Here is a 14380-nt window from a genome sequence, read left to right as displayed (position 1 = left end):
AATATGTTTGAAATCCATTTGCATCTAAAAAGAAAACAAAGGAAGGAAAGATAGAAGATAACGCCAAAATTCCAAGAGAAGAGAAACAAACAATCAAATACCTTTTCTGTTGATAAAAGTTCAAAATTCAATAAAGACGTCACGTAGATCAGAGACCAAACTTGAGAACATTCATTCCGAACCATAAATGTATATTAAAAAGGTGGTATGATTCTTGGTATAATTATGAATCAAGATGACAAATAGTATGTTTTGGCACATCAAGGATGTTGCTATTATTGATGTGTCTTTGCTCCAAAGGGCAAGTTAAAGAAGTTCATGGGCGACCCTTGGGCAGATTAGTCCATCTGCACCGCCTGTCCTAATATTTGTTGAGAAGGCTGGACTAATGCCAGGTCATGTATGCTTCTTCCTTTTTAAGACTTCATTTGCAAACAGCTTTGGATAATTATAAATTTCTAATATTTTGTTATATGTTATTGTCCATCTTTCGTTGCTATAAGTTTTCTTCGCTAGCTCTTAAACAACAAGGACACTGCCACTGATGAAGTACTGCCTGGTGACCCCGCAAGAGGTAAGCTGCATGGCATCATCTCTCGTTGGAATGATTTTGCCGAAAAGAAAGTTGTCATTGTCGACTTATGAGCTGGAAAAATCGTGGGTTTAGGCCCACCATGTTCCATTGCTTTTTTAAATTGTCTGGTATAAACAGGTGCGTGGACATGAAGCAGCCGATGAGAGATAAAAATTTGAAGACTTTTCATCGGTATTTGCTGCAGGGTATCAATCTACGTCATTTCTAACAGTTTAGTAGGCAGTTTCCTTCATAGTATTAGGGCCCTTGTTATCTGCATTTTACCACACTCTGTATGGCAAATTCAGTGATTCTTCCTTCTATTGTCAGCCTTGTTTTAGAAGCACACCCAAAATTGGCTGATCTTTTGCTTTCAAACATTTTGCCTGACTTTGCATGGAAGAAAGATTCGATTGTAACTTCTATGTATTTTCTTGCATGCTGTATATATCGGTCGGTGTAAATTATGAACTGTACGCTTTGTAATCCAATGCGAAACTGGGTGGCAAATGCTGCCATTGAAATCGAAATTACACACTGACAAGTTTTTATGCCTCCTGTAAATGACTTAGGAATCTACATCTGAGTTTTAGCGTTAGGAAATCTATCTTTGAAAAATTTAAATAAAAAGAATAGCTTGTGGAGCTTGAAAGATATTTAATTTGATATGTTCGTATTCATGCAAGCACATATCAAAGAAAAAGAAATGCAGAAAAACAGGGAGAGTAGAACCTCACCCCTTTCATCAAATTTACAGAAACACCCTCATTGAAATTGAAAACACGGTGCCTCGAGAACTGTGAGGCGCCGCTTTTTTTCAAGGGTGAAGCTGCCTTTATTTTCTTTTTGGTCTGTCCCCTTGCTTTCAGATTTTAGCCAGAAAAGAGATCCCTCTCCTTTCCTTTTTGCTATTTCCAGTTTTTCACACCCCTCTTTCTCTCTCTCTCACACAATTCTCAAGTCTCAACAACAGGGAGAGTGAGTGCTGAGTAATAGAGAGGATACGAAAAGAGAATTCTTCTACTTAGTACTCGATCGAGAGAGAGAGAAGGGCAATGGAGAGAGCATTAACAAAAGTGAATAGCTTGAAAGTTGGGAGCTTATGGATCTCAAAGAAAGCAAAAGAAGAGTTCTCTAACATTACTGAAGACCTCAATGTAATTATGGCTGTACTCTGTAGTCTATTCTTCTTCTTCTTCTTTTACTTTATGTTTGTTTAATGATGGTTCTTGTCTCTTCCTGTCTTGTCTTGCCTTGTCCATACCCTTATTCAGTATGCCTTCTGTTTTGGGTGATTTTGGTGTAATGTGGGTTGATCGGAGGATGCCCATTTTATGATTTGTGCTAATTTTAAATGGATCTGTTGATTTTCATGGGAATAGGAGTCCATTCGGAGATGGGTTTTTCAATTGTGCTGTGGTGGGAACATTGTGTGTGAATGGAAATCATGTTTTTTTTTTACTTTGTATTGGATCCAAGGGTTTCAAAAACTTGAAATGTTACGTTTTAAGCTTCTTTTTTCTGGGATTTACATGAAGAAAAGAAAAGGAGAAGATATGAATTGAAGGAGACACAGTTTGAGTTTCTTGTTTGAAATTATTGTGTTTGAATCAATGGAAGTTGAAACTTACCTGTTAGAAAGGAATTTTAGGATTTCACATATAACTCTTGTCTTGTCAGTTGAAGTTTCTTTTACATATAGGGTAATCTTGCTTTGCTGTGAAATATGTTTTGTACGTAGAGTAAATTCACGCTTGCTTGTGGTTGCAGACTTTCTCAACAACTGTTGAAGAGAAGGCAAAATGGGTTTTTAACAAGCTGAAAGGTAGGGATTATGTGTTATCTACTTTGATTATCTAAGGAAATGATTGATCATGCACCATGTCTGTATTTGTGCAACAATGATATTTAACATGCCATTGGATTTTTCTTTCAACGTCTTTGATATTCGTTTTCTTCCTCATCCCTGATTTCATTACATACAAGGTATTGCATTCATTTATCTGCACTACTGTTGCGATGCAATTGAGATGATAACATGCTGTCATATGTAGATTGGAACTCTGTAATAATGTTCTGAAGGCGGAATCTTTCATCATTTGTATGCCACTGGCTCAATTTGGTGATTGTTGTTTTGCTTTTTCAAAGAAAGTTTTATAAATAACCAAGAGATTGGGTCAACAATGATACATTTTCCTCATTTTGATGCCCATATTGTTTTCCCTGTTCGAATCTTTTGACCCGTTGCTTTTGTACTAAATTGCTCTACACATCACACACTTTAGTGAATGTTTTACCATCTCTTTCTCATCTTTAATGTGTTATTCCTATGGATAGTTCCATTTTGATCCTAGAATTGGGCTCCGGAAACTATTTAAAAGTAATTCAGGGCTTCATTTCTTCAATTTACTTGAGATTAATTAATTTGGGTTTGTTAACAAGGACAACATTTTTTGAAAGATTCTTTCATTTTCGAAGCCATGTCCGTTATACCAGATGCTTACATGTATGCTGCTTCTTTCTGTAGGAAAACCACTAAAAAGCTTGCCTGATCTCCTCCGAGAATACAACTTGCCACACGGTCTCTTCCCCCGGAATATAACCTGTTATGAATTCGATGAAACAAAGGCCAAGCTGATTGTGTACTTGCCTTCTGTATGTGAGATCAGCTTCAATGACTCTTCTGTAATTAGGTATGCAACTCGAGTAAAGGCAATACTTGTGAGGGGAAAGCTCACGGTTATAGAGGGAATGAAGACAAAGGTGCTAGTATGGGTTAAGGTTACAAGCGTGGCAGTGGAGGGCTTCAAGTCTGATAAGGTGTGGTTTACAGCTGGTGTCAAGAAGTCTAGGCCTAAAATTGCATATGATGTGCCACAGACTGCTATCAGGGTAGAGGAATTTTGAACCGGGGATATGGAATATTATCATCTTCATCAATGGTTATTGTTCGTTTTTAGTAATTTTTTAGCACATTAAGCATAGCACGTGCTTTGTAGTCACAATAGAAAAATCTCTTGCCATGGATGTAATTTTCGAAATCCAATTGCCTCTATATTGCGCATTTCAATGAGTTTGAGGTTTTGCACTCACCATTATTAGCGTTTTTGCGTTCGTGCATTTGGTGTAAGAAGGATCGTTGAGAGCCATCCATGTATGGAAACCACAAAAGAAGACAACGTCCTGCTTCTCCACGGACAAATTGAGATTCTATCGTGCTGGCAACTTGTCAAAACTACTAAGAAATGTCACCACGTCGTTTCAGTTGACATAAATAATCCACAAAGAGAAAACAGATATTTCACAATTCATCATTGAATACATTCTCAGAGCTGGTGTAAAAAAAAAATGAAACAGTTTTGACATGGCAGAAAAGCAGTGCTGTCATAGCAAAAGGCAGACATTTGCTTTTGAGGATATCAGGACGGTTGGTGTGGACTTATACATGCACAACCGGCCTCCATTCACGGCCTGAAGTTCTATGCGCAGCATTGCCACCTGCTGCAATCATAAAAATACAATGCTGAACTTTCGATACAGTGAACCTGCTTCTGTATTGACCTTTCATCTTGGAAAGAGAAACACTAAGCATTCAAACATGTTATGCACATAACTGTTAACACAGAGACATGCCGGCAGTTGAAAAGGTTGCCTTTGGCTTCGGAATTTTCTATTGGTAAAAGTGATCGTACAAAATGGACACCAGGAATTCTCACGCTATACTGCAAAAATAATATCATGTATCACAGAAAAATATTGAAGAATTGATCTTCTCTATAAAAGATTGAATTGTTAACTTGTCACTCCATCTGGTGATCCCAACTTTTCTCGTATGCCTAGGGTCTATCAAATCAGTGATGTATCTGCACTTCATCCTTGAGCTATCTCATATATTGATATAATATTCTCTATGCTCAGCAGGAATATAATGCACCATTCCAAAAGATCAGATCGTCTGTTTTGGATAACTTCTTGAAGGAAATGAATGTTGTGCTGCAAGAGGAGAGAAAAGGGGTGAGAGAGCAGCTCCAGATAAATATATCACAATAACTATCACGACAGATTCTGAAAAGTGAAATGCGGGAGTTGTGCTCATGGAGATTATCGAGCAATTGAAAATGAAGTCTCTGATCTACTACTTCCAGTCGAACTCTAATATTTTGGACAAAACTTGAAAAAGTCCTGAAACACACTACAAATCAATCAACTGTTTACTCTCTCTAAAGATGTTTGCTTGTTTAAATTTCTACATTTTGTGAAATATTTCAAGCATCCTCTAATTCATGCAAGTGCTTCCTCCAGCAAGCACCACAGATTATCAGCTCTTTCAAGCCTAAATCTCTATGAACACTATCACTAAAATAACCATACAAGTAACTGTCTAAAATTCAGTAATAACCAAAAGCCATTATATTCATTTATAGGTCCAATAAAAGCAGACACATACCTCTACAAATTTTAATTTGAAATCCAAATTTCCAAAGCGTTGAGTAACTTCATACTCCTCCCTGAGGTACTCATATATTTGAGCATATTTTGCATCCCTCCAGGCAATTTCAGATCTGGACAGTGAAAGAACAGAGTTGGTAAAGGCTGCAAAATGCACATTAAAAGATCACAGCATATATTGAGCTTTTCAATTATGCAATTTCGTTCTTGTTGACCTGTAATTGCTGTCTTTTCTAAGTGAGGCTTGCCTTAACACTTCTTCTTAGAAAAAGGAGTCTACACTTTTAATAAGCTAAAATGAGATTCTGTGAGGAACTGAAAAATCTAACAAGGCTGAATCAAACACCCAATCACTCTCATAATAACAGACTAGTTTGACAAGGAAGTTCAGGCCAACTTATTGAACAGAACTAAAGAACATCAATAGTTTATATGCTCCATGGAATCAAACAAGGCTGAAGCACGTGCACAATCACTCTCATAATACCAGACTAGTCTGACAAGGAAGTTAAGGCCAACTTATGGAACAGAACTAAAGAACATCAATAGTTTATATGCTCCATGGAATCATCATTGTCTGAAGCAACACCCAATGGATCCCATGCATAAATCCTCTAAGATAAGCAGATTTATTCAGATGCAGGGTGCATTTCCAAAAATTTACCACAACCCTACCCAAGAAAAAGAAGATTCTTTTTTTAAAATGTTTCTTGCTCGTTAAGTTTTTCATGCTTCAATCAGTTGGCTTATTGCCATGAGCTTCTTATAGACTGACAAAGGTAGAGAAATGTCACCAAAACCTAAAAGGTTCTTCACTGCATGCTTAACGATATGATCTTACTGAAATTTCCTAAAAGCACATGGTTTTACATCTAAAATGGAAATTCAATCATAGAATACGTGAAAGAGACCATTTGAATCTATCATATGCAAAGAGAAATTAAACAAGCAATAGTAACAATGGATTACCTCTCAAAAAGACCAACTTTAAGAATCACATCAGCTAGATTTGAATTAGCCTTCCCAACAAGTTGAAGGAGCTTTTTCCTATCCATTGAGAAAGTCCCAGTTTTTTCCATTGCACGATTTATGCCAGCAAACTCTTCAACCATTCCATCAACCTTAGAGAGAGAGAGAGAGAGAGAGAGAGAGAGAGAAGATTAACAGTTCACATTCTATTTAAACTTCCGAAAAAAATGGCATCCTGTTTCATATTGTGCTAGCCATTTTTCGATAATAAATAAAAATGTGCCAGAAGTTGAATCCTGACATCAAAATGATTAAAGCTTCAATATTTGAAACCTGCCGAAGTGTATTATGATTCAAGGACAATTTAATGCCTTCTTCTCATACATATGTTTCAATATTGCACCATAAATAAAGTATTTGAACATTATATTACCTGTGAAACAAAATAGTCCAAAGCAATGCTTTGCCCAAGCACACTTCCAATAATGCGAATACTATCAGTGTCTAAAGTTTTGAGGACAATGTAATCGTGGCCTCCCTGCATATCCTCATCCAGAAGTGGTTTCTCTTTTATGGCATAATCTAATAAAAGACGAAATCAAGGTCAAAACAAGAATATCATTCATGTATTCAAAACTTATCAAGTTCAAGTGGTTAAAGAACAAATTATGGGGCCGACTCAAATTTGGAAAAACTGAGAGAAAAATAAAACCATGAGAGTTCAACTCAACTCAACCAACCCCAGTCCAAAACTAGTTGGCATTGGTTATATAGATTATGATAACTGTCCTAAATGCAATCCTCATCTCAATCATTAAAGCACAAAAAAATAATGTTTGCACAAAATCACAAGATGTTAAATATATCTACTAAACAGGACAAATGAACCAAGTTTCCTGTTCAAATAAAACAAGATATAGGATCTTCTCAAAGAAATATACCATCTTTCCTCATCTCGGAGAGCAATCCAGAAGTATGCCTCCTTACCATTTCCAGGTAACTTTCAACGTCAGGATCCTCAATATTAAATAGAACAGCAGATCCATATTGGAATACAACCATGTAGCGGCAGTTGATATACTCTCTTATTCCAAGTGCCTGAATTAAAATTCACATGTTATAAGATGACAGTCAAACCAATCACCTTGAAAACTACAAAAATGAAAGGTTTTTTTGCTGGAATCAGGCTCTGATCTTAAGTATACATGATCCCCACGAATTTTATCCATATGCGCAAGGAGGTAGGATGTTTGGAACAATTACAAAGCTCAAAAAATCACAAACAAAGTAGGAAAATGTCACAAAAAAAGATGTAATTGTTTTCAATCATCTTACACTAATATCTGAAGAGAAATCGAAAAATTTGAGGACAACATAATTCGTTGAGCGAGAGGTTGGAGGAACAACATAGCTTAAATTCTCTGCTTGCATGCTCTTCAAATTAATACTGCCAAAACCATGAATCTGATAAAACCAAACCATCAAGGGGAAAAAAACAGAACCACAAAGGTAGAAAAAGGAAAACACAGAGCATGGAGAAGACAGCACGTAACGAACCGAAGAAAGACTCTTGCATTAAAAGAATAGATGCCAGCAAAAGTAAACGCAAATAATTAAAATCGTCACCTTTTAATGAGCAAACAGCCAATACAACAGATACTGTCTCTATCTCGACAACATTTTACTAGCGTCAAAAAGGTCACTCAGCAGGAGAAAAGAAAATCCTTCAAAAGAAGTTGCTCAAATTTTGCATGTAAACACAATAACCCACCAATTTGAGTCAATAGAAAACCACCCAAAATATAATTAATTAAATACGCATAAAACTCTACAGAAAAAATACACATTTCAAAAAACACAGAACAAACGAAACCCATTAAGGAAAAGAAAAGCAAAAAAAAAAAAAATTGAAGTGGCAGACCTGGTACAAAGGAAGTATGCTTTAACAGGGATCTTTCCAGATTCTTCATCTTCTTTAGGTCCCAGCTCATAATTAATAGCCAAATCATGAGACCCAGATTCAATTTCATTCCTGTAAACCGAAACCCGAGAAGGGATTGCAGAAAATGACCTGAATTTGAAGCCACAAACAGTTTCGGTTAAAGGGTGTGAGTGATAAATAGGTCTGGGAAGATTAGGTGAAAGAAATTTAAAAGCTTTTGTGGTTATGTGGTCAAGGAGAAGAGAAGCAGTAGCTCTCCACCTGCTGCCCATTCACTTTGGAAAGGAAAGTCTTTTTAGGGCTAGCAGTTTTTTTTTTTTTTTTAGCTTGGGAAGTAAAAGACTATGATGCGATCCATGCCCTCTTCTTGTCTTCCCCGTTTCTTGGCTGTGGCGGCGCCACCACTTCTCTTGTTTGTCAACAATTATTGCGCTTTTTTTAACAACAAGTAGCTCTCCACCACTTCGCTTTTTTTTGTCAACATGAATTGCTCACCGTGTCTGTGTTGTTATTTTATTTCTTTTATTGAATTATATTGAGATGTGGGGGTGTTGGCTATGTGATTGAACCTATATTTGATTAAATTTTAATATTTTTTTTTGTTAAAATTGAGTGTGGTTTATATTTTTTGAATCGTTTTAATGTGCTGATATCAAAAATAATTTTTAAAAAATAAAAAAAAATTATTGATATGTATTTTGGCACGAAAAACTATTTGAAAAGCAACCATTACCACACTACCAAACATGCTACTCGTCGTCATAATTTTTTTAAAAAACTGCACTTCATGTTATAGCCGTGATGGGTAAAAAAAAGCTAGTTTTATTTGAATTATATGGAAAAAAAATAGACGAGCGAAAATTAAAAAATTTATGATAATTTGAAATAAAAAAAGTACGATAACTTAGAAGAAAAAAAGATGTTGAATTTTCAACTGATTAAATATAAAATAAAAAAAATAAAAATAATTAATTTAGGCTAATTTTAGTTAGTATAATAAATATGTAACTTGAACAATAAAAGGCGAATCCATATTAACTTATCAAACTCTCATCTTATACTAGGATTAAAGGATCTAAAATTTTAAAAAATAACAATTAAAAAATATGAATAAAAATAAAAAATAAATTAGAAGGAAGTTATAAATTTTTAATAGAATAGTGAAATTAAAATAAAAAAATGACAAAAAAGCAAAAAAAACTCCAAAAAAGAAAGACCAGATTAAAAAAATACACCATAATTTTGAATTGAATAATAAAATTAAAACCAATAAAACTTTTACAGAAAAAACAAAATAAACAAAATAAAAAAAATAAGAATTAAATTGAAAAGAATAGCATGTGACAAGTTGTGATTGGATTATGAGATTTAACAAAAATAAAATTTTTATAAAAAAATATCAATAATGAAAATAAAAAATAAAATTATTATTGGTGAGGATGAAATTGAATTATCAATAACAAAGAAAATCAAATTTTAATTTTAATAAAAAAAAATTTAAAAAAAACCTCATCAATAATAAACTATGCCGTCCTCACCAGCATCTATTTTATTAACAAAAAATAGGTCATGATGAGGCTTTCAGTGATATGGTAGTAGGGTATATTTTGCTACCAAATAACATTATATACTCCCCCAAAATGCACAGACACTCCACATGTCCGCAACTTTTTCCATTTAAAATTTAATTAATCATCATTGAAGATCACATTAATAGTTGAATTAGTAATAACAAGATAAAAAATAAATAGAGTGAAAATATCAAAAGGCTTTTGATGCAAGGTTTGATTTTTTTTAATTAAATGGTGATCTTGTTATTTTATTATAAAAAATAAAAAGATATAGATGTCCTCGTGTGCTAGTTTTCAAAGCTTTGATTTCAAAGGTAATTTTATTATTTTACCATATTTTAAAAATTAAAAAAAACACATTTATATCCTAGTGAATCCTTTAATAACTAACAAGTAATATGAAAATACTAAAATATCTCAAATACTATAATTTTTTTTTTTGAGAGACCAAAACAGTAAATATAATTTAATGACGAACAGGAAACGTGTCTATAATTTACCTTTTATTTTAGCTTTTTTTTTGTTACATGTATCTTTTTTTTAATTATTTTATCATAATAGAGCGGAAGTTTAGATCACTGTTTATCAAGCTGGCCGTCAACATTTTTACGATCATATGTGTTCAGAATTAATTAACAAAATTAAAAGAACAAATATTTTGTAGCCATAGACTTTTTTTTTTTTTTAATTTCATTGTTTATTATGCCGAAGGTTTTATAAGATTAGCATTCATATTTCTATATGGCCGATGTTTTTTAATTCATGTACATAAAAAAGTTAAGGATTGGAATTTTTCACCGCGTAAAAAAAGGGGGAAGAATTGAAGTCCTCCTACCTTTGTTCCTGCAGAATAAAAAAGATCTACTTGATCTACGTGGGTTGTTTGAAGTTGATTTCTAATTTTAAAGCATATATTTTAATTGTTCGTGTTCTAGATTTATTTTCTACTCATCAATTTTTTGTGCCAACGACATGCTCTGAATTGGAACCAGTATCCCGCTCTGTTTCTTATGCCCCAAACTAGAACCAGTATATGGTTCAACTCCAATGAGATCTGTTACGGGTTTTTGACGATAAAAATGGCGAGACTAGTTATTGCTTGTAGCAGCGGAGATGGTAGCGTGACTGGGTGCGTGTTTAATTAATGCCTGGGTGCATGATTTTGGTGTTGGAGGGAAAAGATTAATTGCTGTGTCAATTGTCATAATGTATGTTTGTGGCTTGTTTAGACTTCATGTTTATGTTGGTTGTGTGCTGCAGAGGTGTCGTGTGGAGGCAGGGGGGGAGGAATGAAAAAGCAGAGGTGAACAAATGAAGATGCTGTGCACGTTGCTTGCTGGGCTTTGTTTACTTTTTCCAATCGCGATGGATTATATTGACGAGGACGACGGTGGCGAGGATTGTGGACAGGGAGAGGGAGGAAAAGTTTTGGGTTTTTCTTTTCTAATTTATAATTTGAGCTAACTTTATCTTGTCTTTTTGTATTTAAATAAAAAGAAAAGGTTTGTAATTTATCTTGTCAATGGAAAATGGATGGAAGGAGTTAAAAAAAGGTCACATTTGGTGAGAATGAAAAGTAAATTAAATGAACGGTATGATGATTTTATGTTTCATTATAAATGGTTGAGATTGCACGAATAGTGATTTTGAAAAAAGGAGTGTGATAGTTACATGACATTTAAAATGGATGAAAATTAATGTATTTTTAATTTTAAAAATCTCAACATGATCATTCTTTATTGCCATGGAAATTTTAATATATATATCACATACTATCAATGATTTTTCGTGATGAGATTGTAGTTTAATAAAACAACAAAACTAATTTATACTTTATAGTATGGATAGATTATAACAATGCTTATATTCTTACTTACCAACTTTGTAATTTATACATTTATTATTAGTATTTTTTTTTGTTATACTAGCAACTTAATATTATTTTGCTATATTTTTTATATATTAATAATCATATATTTCTTATAATTTTGAAGCTATGAAATTACTTTATATTCTTTTTAGTTATTACATTATCTACAATGATTTTAAACAAACACTGTTAAACTGCTTTCTTTTCACCGATATTTGTAACTATAATTTTGATTACATATATGATTATTTTTAAATTGTAATCACAAAAAAGTAGCTTTTGGGTCATCAACAACAAAATAATTGCAAGCCAAAACAAACAAAAACGCCGTCGTTGGAAGAGGCCAAATATCACTCCAGGACTGCTTCTGTGGAAGGCAGCGTGAGAATCAGGATTGCCACTCCGCCAGCAGAAAAAGAGCAGTGAGAGTGTACGCGTGTGAGCGCCTGAGCGAGAGAGAGAGAGAGAGAGAGAGAGAGAGGTTGCAACAATTGAAAATGGCGATATCAGGAGATCTGAGGGTCTCGGCAACACTGGCCTCTTACTCTAAACACCCTCCTCGATGTTCTTTGCCTCCCTCAAATTCCAAGGTCTCTACTCCTCTACCCTGTTACCTTGTTAAATTATCTCTATTTTCTTGTGTGTTTTCTGTTGTTCTTCCCATACCATGCCAATTTATCTGTTTGGTTAAGGAATTTGAGAAATGCAAGGGGAAATGAAATGGGGGAGAATTGGGGTTTTGGGTTATTTTTTACGGAAGACTTGACTTTTGTTACTAAAACGGGGCCATACAAATGTTATTTTTAATTGGCTATGGATGGTAAGTCATGGGTATCATTACTTGGGTTCATAGTTATTTGGCCTATAGAGTATAGAGTTCATTGCATATGAGATCATGTGTCATATCTACATATTATCTGAAATGTTTTAAATCTTTATGCAGTGGTTAACAATAAAGTAGGAGAAAAGAATCTCTTACAAAATCGATGGTTAAGAAAGTTGCTTGCTGTAATGTATTTGGCACACTGATGTATTCTGGAACCGGATTGTAGTGAAGTGAAATTGTTGGCATGAGTTCTTATACAGGTTTCATATCCTGGCTTTAGATTTGAATACTCTCAGGTTGAGCATTTCTTGTTTTAAACTTTAAGAAACATGTGTCCAATGCTGTGGTACGTTGAATTGTGTTAACTTTTGATCTTTCCACACATAATTTCTTGGACTGCAGAATTGAGAGGCATTTAAACTGCAAATTTCTCAGCAATGGGAGTGGCCCAATATCACAAACTTTTAGAAATAGAGAAAACAATAATAAATTAAACGGGCTTCAAGTGATAAAATTTGCTTTGCCTCTATCACAATTATTTTCTGTTTATTTCAATCTCACTCTATATATATATAACTAGATTATGCGGTGTTTTGTGCTTTTAATTTGGTTGACGTGGATGCATGGCAGCAGATGGTGTTACATGAACACCTTGTTAATAGGAATATGATGAAAGACTTATTGGTTGATTTTGAAGAGTTGAGACACAGCAGTGAGAAAAAATAAATTTGGAGTGCTGGGTTGTTTAAAGTTGAGGGTGTATATACTAATTCTGCATTTACTTGGGAGAAAAACAAAGACTTGGTTAATATAAATATTTATATAAACCATGCCACATTCAGTAAAATGAAACAGCATGGATGCAAGATGACCAAATGCTATGCAGATAGTTGTTATGATATTCGTTAGTGGAATCTACTTTAGTTAGCAGAAAATCTTTTGCTCTGTTTTTTCACACCTATGTATTTTTAGTATTGAAATATTTTGGCTGGCAGAATTTGGCATCTGTATTGTTGTATGTCTCACTGCAGTTAGGTCTTTTGTTCTCTAATGTATAGGTTGAGTTCCTTGGTTTCCTCAATGGAGGATGTGGCACTTCTCAAAACATGCTCAAGTGGCCTGGTGGCGTGTTTGACAGCCGTAAAATGCATGGTCACTTTAAACGATCTGCTGGAATTGCTGAAGAATACCAACTGTCTTCAACTGCTATTAATCAAGAAGCTGAAAGGTTGCTTTTAAGTGCCATAAACATGAGCTTATTTGAGCGTTTAAACTTGGCTTGGAGGATAATATTCCCTTCACCAACACAAAGAAAGAGCTCAAATGCAAGGATTGCCAAACAGCGTTTGAAGATGATTCTCTTCTCTGACAGATGTGCAGTTAGTGATGAGGCAAAGCGGAAAATTGTGAACAACATTGTGCATGCTCTATCAGAATTTGTGGAGATAGAATCACAGGATAAAGTTCAGCTGAGTGTCACAACTGATACAGATCTCGGGACTGTGTACTCTGTGACGGTGCCTGTACGGCGGGTGAAGCCAGGATATCAGGAAGAAGAGAGTGGATCAATAACAAACATTGAGTACAAAGATACTGGAGAAAATTCTGGTTCTGTTGATGTTCGTTTTGATTTCTACCTCCCAGATGAAAGAACGCGGTTCTAAGATTAAGAGGAAAACAAAGGAGGATTTGGCTAGTATCAAACGTTTTTCTTTTTCATATTTGGATCTTTAGCCGCAAAGATAAACTCACTCTGTATATATGAAACTACTTTTGAGTGGTTGAAGATTTTGCTCATTTTGAACTCTCTTCGATTTGGATGTTTGGCTTAATGACACTGGAGCATGTGAATTGGCATCTTAGAATCATTTTAGGTTTACTGTGTGTGCATCTGTACTTGTATGTTTCGCTATCATCAGAAGGTAGCCTGTGGTGTGCTGGTTGGTGATTTGAGCAATGGAAATGATTTGATGATTGTTTTTGATGTTGATTAAATTTCTAGTCCTTTGCCAATGAATCAGTTTACACGACAACACAAACCAACTCGTATATCCCTTTATTATGTTTTCCTTCCATGTATCTTATTATATCTTTTTAATATGTTTGTGACATTTGTTGAACTCTCTCTTTGGGTTTGGTTTAATTTGAAAATGGTTAGTCCCCATCTGAGATTTAGGGA

General features: G+C 34.4%; 3 protein-coding genes and 1 long non-coding RNA gene across 4 annotated transcripts; 3 read left to right on the top strand and 1 right to left on the bottom strand.

Moving 5' to 3' along the window:
- The first annotated feature begins 1076 nt into the window (after positions 1–1076).
- On the top strand, positions 1077–3666 carry LOC133697257 (uncharacterized protein At5g01610). The gene is made up of 3 exons (XM_062119716.1): positions 1077–1731; positions 2345–2399; positions 3102–3666. The coding sequence occupies exons 1-3, from the start codon at positions 1630–1632 to the stop codon at positions 3479–3481; spliced, it is 537 nt and encodes a 178-aa protein (XP_061975700.1). The 5' UTR covers positions 1077–1629; the 3' UTR covers positions 3482–3666.
- A 547-nt stretch (positions 3667–4213) lies between these two features.
- Positions 4214–8375, bottom strand: LOC133697256 (protein RETARDED ROOT GROWTH, mitochondrial-like). The gene is made up of 7 exons (XM_062119714.1): positions 7914–8375; positions 7328–7439; positions 6934–7090; positions 6426–6574; positions 5993–6144; positions 5022–5136; positions 4214–4567 (listed from the first exon to the last, which is right to left on the bottom strand). The coding sequence occupies exons 1-7, from the start codon at positions 8204–8206 to the stop codon at positions 4445–4447; spliced, it is 1101 nt and encodes a 366-aa protein (XP_061975698.1). The 5' UTR covers positions 8207–8375; the 3' UTR covers positions 4214–4444.
- Positions 8376–10447: 2072 nt separating this feature from the next.
- On the top strand, positions 10448–11017 carry LOC133695974 (uncharacterized). The gene is made up of 2 exons (XR_009842579.1): positions 10448–10634; positions 10766–11017. It is a non-coding gene; the product is annotated as an uncharacterized LOC133695974 (long non-coding RNA).
- Positions 11018–11685: 668 nt separating this feature from the next.
- On the top strand, positions 11686–14196 carry LOC133697400 (cell division topological specificity factor homolog, chloroplastic-like). The gene is made up of 2 exons (XM_062119909.1): positions 11686–11965; positions 13260–14196. The coding sequence occupies exons 1-2, from the start codon at positions 11873–11875 to the stop codon at positions 13863–13865; spliced, it is 699 nt and encodes a 232-aa protein (XP_061975893.1). The 5' UTR covers positions 11686–11872; the 3' UTR covers positions 13866–14196.
- The last annotated feature ends 184 nt before the right edge of the window (positions 14197–14380 follow it).

The sequence above is a fragment of the Populus nigra genome, chromosome 6 (assembly GCF_951802175.1).
Source record: "Populus nigra chromosome 6, ddPopNigr1.1, whole genome shotgun sequence".
In the NCBI taxonomy this organism is placed as follows: Eukaryota; Viridiplantae; Streptophyta; class Magnoliopsida; order Malpighiales; family Salicaceae; genus Populus; species Populus nigra.
This window is presented reverse-complemented; position numbering and strand designations above follow the sequence as displayed.